This window comes from Leptidea sinapis, chromosome Z, assembly GCF_905404315.1.
Source record: "Leptidea sinapis chromosome Z, ilLepSina1.1, whole genome shotgun sequence".
In the NCBI taxonomy this organism is placed as follows: Eukaryota; Metazoa; Arthropoda; class Insecta; order Lepidoptera; family Pieridae; genus Leptidea; species Leptidea sinapis.
Window position 1 is genome coordinate 18091207 of NC_066312.1, and position 7724 is coordinate 18098930.

General features: G+C 33.6%; 1 protein-coding gene across 2 annotated transcripts in view; it reads left to right on the plus strand.

Annotated features, from left to right (window-relative positions):
• The window catches only part of LOC126978836 (FH1/FH2 domain-containing protein 3), an 89821-nt gene extending 85363 nt beyond the window's left edge, over positions 1 to 4458 (plus strand). For both annotated transcript variants that reach the window (XM_050827924.1, XM_050827925.1), the window contains 4 exons: positions 448 to 578; positions 1609 to 1724; positions 2125 to 2179; positions 3479 to 4458. In XM_050827924.1, coding sequence (XP_050683881.1) covers positions 448 to 578; positions 1609 to 1724; positions 2125 to 2179; positions 3479 to 3506 — 330 coding nt within the window. In that variant the 3' untranslated portion in view covers positions 3507 to 4458. The remainder of the gene's footprint in view (positions 1 to 447; positions 579 to 1608; positions 1725 to 2124; positions 2180 to 3478) is intronic.
• Positions 4459 to 7724: the final 3266 nt, after the last annotated feature.

Below are 7724 nucleotides of genomic sequence, written 5' to 3' on the forward strand. Positions count from 1 at the left end.
AAAGCAAAACTTCTTAGCGGAACTACAATTGCACTCGTCTTCTTGAGATATAAGATTTTAAGTCTCGTTTGCCGAGTAATTTCACTAGCTACGGCGCCCTTCAGATCGAAACACAGTAATGTTTATACATTACTACTTCGCAGTAGAAATAGGCGCCGTAGTGGTACCCATAATCTAGCCGGCATCTATAAGGTCGTTTAGAATCTTATTATTCCTCAATAGTTACAACAGAGTATGGGCTGCGCTGATCACATACCACCAGGTGATCTATATGTACTCTCGTTTGTCCTCTTCCATAAAAAAAGAGGTTGGAAATTTAGAAAATGTTACAATTTAAAGAGTGGCTCACCAACTAAAATTTTAATATTTGTATTATGACAAACTCCCGAGCAACAGCTCTATATAATTCCTATGATAAGCAAAACTTAAATAAAATAATGTATCCAGATCGAAAAGTATTCAACGAAGAGTGGTGAACAAACAAAAGATAATGCACTTAAGCAACTGCTCCAGGATACCAACATACTCACAGATGGAAGACGCAGAAAATTCACGAGTCCTAGGAATAAAGAAGTTAAGTGAGTATTATTTTCAAGAATCATATTTCTTTAAGACTTCTTATCGTCGTGTTATTTACTTTTGGTATATAAGAGGTATTCAGGATGGATTTTTGAGAAGGGCGGTAATGCCCAAGTCGGAAACTACGAGTCATGCCATCGACTTATAAGAAACCAATAACTGCATATTTAGTTTTGATAATTTCTTGAACTTTTGACGGAAATCGACCCGAATGATTTATCAAATAAAAATACAACCTATTATTATTTATTACTGGACCTATGGACTCCGTGGCTGTTAAAGGATCAATCTTTGCTAAGATATGTATTACAAAAAATTAAAGCTGATATTAAAGGAAACTGTTTATTAACTTAATACCTAAAGTAATACATATATAACGTATACGTATATATAAATAATATATAAGTAAATACATAATTTTGTATTCAAAGCAGATGTTCGAAGTGAAGTCCTTGTTGTGCGATACAATGACCTTTTATTAATGTCATACTAAATGTAAGGGAGCGTATATTATCAAAATTTTAGATACTTCTCGTTTGATTTAAAAAAAAATTGTTGATTTTATTTTAATTGTATATGAATAGATAACGTCCTTTCGATATCAGTTTAATTTTTTTTTTTTTAATATATGTAATAGTTACGGAATAATCGCCTGGACACACTTAACGATTACAGCCGGTAAATAATTATAATAATAATAATTTCGTTTATTTCAAAGATAACATATACATTTTTAGTGGTTGAGACTTCCCAGTGAGTTGTCTTAGGACACTGTGTGGACAGTGTATTGGGAATATCTCGCAAATTCCTTAGCAGATACATTTTATTTAATAAACAATATAGAAATAACCAGAAATGATTAAAAACCAAATTTTACTATTATCGCACAGTGAAAACAAGTCTGAAAACTGTGTGTGTGTGTGTTATTATTATATATTATATATATAAGTGGACGACTAGCAACAGCCATAATAAATTTGATTTTGAAATATACAGATTATTGGAAACACTTTAATTCTTTTTTCGCAGTGGTGACATGTCTGCTGATGAAGAAATAATTGAAAGTTTAGTTCGGTCTGCGACATCGAAACTTAGTTCCAAAGCAAGAAGCAGAAGAGAAAATAGGCTCAGTGACAAGAAAAATTGTAAGAGCACATTGTGAAAATATATTTTTAATTTATATAGTCGTAGTATAACATAGCAGTAGTATATAATTAGTATACATGATAATAATTTAGCATAATAACGATATTTTTCATTTTAAAACCTAAAATTAATTTAAAATTTTAACTAACTTTAACTTAACTTAATTTAACATCGTGGATTTGTAGTATTTTTAGACCTTAGTGTATATATTAAAAATTAATTAAACTAGTCGTGATGATTATGCAAAAGCCTTAATTATGTTCTGTAAAAACTTTTATTTGAAAATATTATATTCACTAGCCATAGCGAATTTGATACTGCATTGCAATAGATAAAATTTCCTGTAAAACAAATATATTATATAAATTAAAAAAATGTTTAATCATTTTTTATTTCCAGTTAACAGAACCTTAGATGGTCACCAGTCCTGGCCTGGAAGAGAAGGCAATAATGGGTAAGTATCTTTTGCAAATTTTGCGCTCGAATCAGAAATGCATACAATTTTTTTTATATCTCATCATCCAACGTACAGTTGACTATATTACTGAGGATTAGCCATTCCGAAAACAGAACCATCCATTCTTAAATGAACCAGGATAGACATCAAACTTTTTGCAAGAATATACAAGAACTGAAGTTTAATTTAAGCCACCAACTGTATTACTATATTGCGACTTCATCATCATCAACATATCAACCCGAAGACGTCCACTGCTGGACAAAGGCTTCCCCCAAAGATCTCCACGATGACTAGTCCTGCGCTACCCTCATCCAACGCATTCCACACACACACATACTCACGCCTTGTTCCCGTCGGGGTAGGCAGAGACAATAGAATGCCATTTGCTTCGATCCTTACAAACCTCACGCGCTTACTCTACATTCATTACTCTTTTCATACATACTCGCCGGTTGCGGGTGCTTCGGACCTCTCCTTTTCTCAAAACATCCCCAATTTGATCGACGAATGTTCTACGAGGTCTCCCGCGACCGACTTGCCCACACACACTTCCACAGCGCGCTCGTATTACCGCATTCGGAATTCTATCAGTCAGTCTTACCCCACATATACTACGCAGTGATCGCATCTCATCTGCGTTAATTCTGCTTTTATGCTTGCCATACCCAACTTTCAATTCCATACATTAACGTGGCGACAAGCACTCCATTATGTACAGCCATTCGCGCTTCTATTGGCACAGTCTGACCGTTTATAAAGGCATGCAGCGCTCCATTCACACAATTTGCCGCAGTCACTCTCCTTTCAATATCACTTTCATATCCTCCTACCTTCCAACGCATTCCTACTACTACTAATTCTAGTATCGAGGACTATTTGCTATTCGAGGACTTTACTGCCCCGACGGCCATCTGTCCGTCGAACTATGTGTCCTGCCCACTGCTACTTCAGTTTCACAATCATTTGGGCTATGTTAGTGACTTTGGTTCTCTTACGGATCATTTCTGATTCGATCTCGCAGGGAAACTCCGAGCATAGCTCTACGACTTCAAATTTTCTTTATTAAAACATTCAGTACCTACCTATATTAGCTACGGAATGTTTAGAGACCAGTTACTAGAATATGGGTAATTTGTTTCAAGTATACAGGGTAATTTTTTCAAGTTCTTAACGAAACACACTATTCCTCATAATTTAGGACTTGGATTGCCATGCCCACTTCATCAAACCATTATTTCTATACTAATAGCTCAAATAATGGTAATTTTACTAATTATTTTTCCATGTTTTCAGGTCCAGTATAAATATACAACAAAGATAGACGGGAAACTAGAATGTTGCGAATCTCAATGACGTTGATCGTTATAATATTATATCTTTGTGATTTTTATGTACCTTTGGTACACGTCATTATATGTTTATTAATTTAGAATTAGATAGAAAATGTTCTAATTTAGGATTAAGATTATCAGAAAGACTGTCAGGACAGAATGATGAGAGAAATTCGATCAAATCAGCGCTAACCCGCACTAGTACGCGACTGTGTTATTCAGACGCTGGCTGTAATTCACGGATGCAGCCTCCAGCGTGATCCTATTTTTACTATTAAGTGTGCTACTACCCAATTCAAATAACAAGGGCTTCCTTTTACTTCACTGTCACGCGCTTGTTAACGTCGTCCAATTAACTTGTGTGATATATCCTTTTGTGATATACCTTATAAAGGATTTAACTTAATAAACGTCATTTTGTAAAATTGTATTAATCTACCACTCAAATTAACTGCGCGCATATTACTTACCAAAAGGTCTGTTTTCTACAGCTTTTTCCCTTCTTTCATTCTTCTTCTACCACATTGTTACAGCATTCATGTCCGCTGTGTGTAGGAAACATTTCAAATTTCAATCATTTGATGTGTATTCTTGAAGATATTTTTGCCGCGCATAAATGCGTGTAAGTCTTGGTTACCCACGCCAACACAAGTTGTCGGATAGAAAATGCCTGGGGATGGTCTGAGATCAATTTTTTTTTGTGGATTGCCCAACTCATGTACAAATAGGAAAACTTCGATTGCGATTACAATAATGTATTTTATGAGCATTGAATGCCATTTAGTGATTTCAAATTATAATTGTGTTTCTATTAATTAATTGTGTTACTCTAATTATACTACCAGATTCTTGAGATTCAAGATAGTACCAATATACAGTTAATGCTTGTTTGTATAATGTAATAAATAACTATGGATTAAATATTAAAAGATGCAAGATTAAGACGATGTTTTATTTGTTTATAATTTACAAAATTATAATGAACTAATAGAAATTTTGGCATTCTTCTCCCATTTTAGCGTAAACTGTTGGAATAAAAGGAACCGCTCAACTTCAAGAAAAAAATTAAATAAATCTATTCGTGTCAGGGATGCGGATACCAGTGTCACATAACATCTATTACTTAAAATATAATATTAAAGTAATAGATATTATTATTTAATAATTTAAAAATACTAAATTTTCAGTTTTCTACCGCCGTGTAATACCTAATGTGCAAGGGGGGTAGTTAATTATAGTTATTTATGCAACTGTTGTGTAATAAGGGGTATTAAAACACGAATGTGGATTTATCTCACGAGGTGAAGCCGAGTGTGATAGTAGTATCACATGAGTGTTTTAATAGGTATTAATTTATCAACAGTTGCATACAAGACTTTATCTACACCCATAATGTGAATCCTCTAAAAGATTCTGAAACAGTTAGCTTACTGCTAACATTAAAACAGCCAGTCCTAGTAGTAACCTAATATCAACCATAACTGATTATATACAAATAAACTAAGTATTAATGAAATAATTATTTATTTTAGTAGTAATTTACCTTTGGAAAGTGCAATAATTAAAATTCACTTGAATACGCATCGAGCAATAAGAATGTGGCTGTCTGTTAAAACTCTTTGAGCATGAAGGGAATGAAAAAAAAATAGGAGTGTTGTTATGAAATTCAGTACAACATTACAACACTTTTTTAGATGATGTAATGGTTATTAAAACATTGGGTGTTTTAATGTTGGCAATAAGCTGTTTCAGAATCTTTAATAGAGTATTTAAAGCATGGGTGTAGACACAGTATCTCGCTCATCTTGTTACTTCTTATCATAAAGAAAATATGAAGCAGTAATGTGTAAGCATTACTGTGTTTCGGTCTGAAGGGCGCCGTAGCTAGTGAAATTACTGGGCAAATGAGACTTAACATCTTATGTCTCAAGGTGACGAGCGCAGTTGTAGTGCCGCTCAGAAGTTTTGGGGTTTTTCAAGACTCCTGAGCAGCACTGCATTGTAATGTAATGGGCAGGGCGTATCAATTACCATCATTTGAACGTCCTGCTCGTCTCGTCCCTTATTTTCATAAAAAAAAAAACTAGGTTTTTATTTTACTCTGTTTATATTTCGATCGCTCCTTTACCAGGTCTCTGCCTTTGGATTCCACCACCCTACCACGCGCCACTGACTTACACAAAATTTTTACTACATGGCGGTAGGTGTGACTTCACAGTGCGGTCTTCAAGATACTTTTCTTTACATACAGCTAAAATGTGCATAATTCCATACGCGGTGGTACCATGTGATACAACAAGTGTATCTTAAAACGAGGCAAACATACACCTAATTGGCCGGCAACGAGAGATCGTGGGTTGGAATCCCGCATCGTTCATAAAATTTTGTTTTCAAATTTTATTTGTGTATTTATACCAGAAGTGAGGGTACTTTAAAAACATAATAAATTGTTTAGAGCGAGAAATTATAGTTACGGTTTTTTGTGAATTCAATAAAGCTTTTGATACTTTAGAAATGGAAATGGATTGGACGAGTGTGGTGTGCGACAGCGAATGAACAACTGGTTGAATTCCATGAAGTCATATAAAGGTAGGCAATACGCTCAGTTAGGAGGTGAAGGTGCAGTATGGAGTACCTCAGGGCACGGGATGTGAGCCAGTATGCTATCTCATATATGTTAATAGTTTATGTGATGTAATACGCCACTGTTCAGCACCCGTGTTCGCGGATGACCTATGTATACTTCGTGACGGCATCGACCTCGATGAGACGTGTCGCTTAGTTCAATAGGATATTGACACTCTTATCAAATGGTCGCATGACACTGGTATTAAACGCAAATTAAACAAAACTTATAGTTATTGGCTCATCTTATCTTCATTCTACAAGTTCGACTCGACTCCTCCCTTGTATGCAAACAGTTTTGCCTGCTTTCATAATAATATAAATAATTGCCTGTGTAATCCTATAGAAAAAGTTTTTTGTGTAACATATGTTGGTGTTTCTCCTGGTTCCATAATAATGACTTTATTCATAGGAAATTGAGAGTTCTACTTGAAAATAGGTTAGTACGCTAAAGACCTTAGCGTTGGTGAAATTCATAGTTGATTATGCGCTTGATAGCTATGGGCTTACTATAAAATATTTCTTGATACTAAAAAAGTTAAAATTTAATTGCAAAAATGATCATAGCAAATTATTTAAAATATGTAAAACATTGCCAGTAAACTTAAATAACTAAAACCGTGTGGTGCCGTGGGACACCGGATAGGAACGAAGTTCCTTATTATAAAAATATTAATTTTAAGTTCTATTCGAGGTATAATGAAAAAAATTATTTGGATACATATTTTTTATTATAAAAATAAAAAAAAAACTACTTTACAAAGTTATCAACTTTATTTTATTTACAATGATTTATAATAAATATTTAATAATAATAAACAAACAAACAGCTATTTATATGAATAATAATAATTAAGCCGAATTATGTTTTAATGAATTATTTATTAGGGGATTATAATCCAAGAAAAACATCCGTAACGTAAGATTTTTCTTCTTGTATATTGTTTGTATGATGGCGATACAGTGTCAAATGTATAGTCTGCGTGATGACTGTTATATAATAACGTCTGGTAGTCAAAAGTGGAACCATCCGATCATTGTTACTACGCTAGTTAAACGTATGGATGATATGTATATGTGTATATGCTTACCCCCTTATTCATAATAGTCTGCTAACTTAAAGCATTGCTAATTCTCACTCTGTCTTCTTCTATTGACCTAAGTCAGAATGAGAAAAACACTCCTTAGCGGCTGTTTAAAGTTAGCGGAACATTATGAATAAGAGGGTTACTCTTTGCAGCATACATACATATACACACCCAAACTAACGTTTCTTGATCTATCAAATATAAAATAATAATAATAAATTAAATTAAATAATTGCATCATATATCAAATTACAAACCAGCCGTGTCTTATCCAAATCGTGAGGGTCATTGAGGTCATTATTACGATACTGACTTTCACATTTACAAAAAATATGCAGGCCCTAAACAAAGTGACGATAATCTGATTATTATTCAAAAAGAAAGTTTGAATTAAATAATAGGTAAAAAGGTAAAATGGTGGCAATCATATTTTGTTTTTACCGTGTTGTTACCTTTTTGTTAATAGAGCATTCGGACATAATTTACAGTAGTATC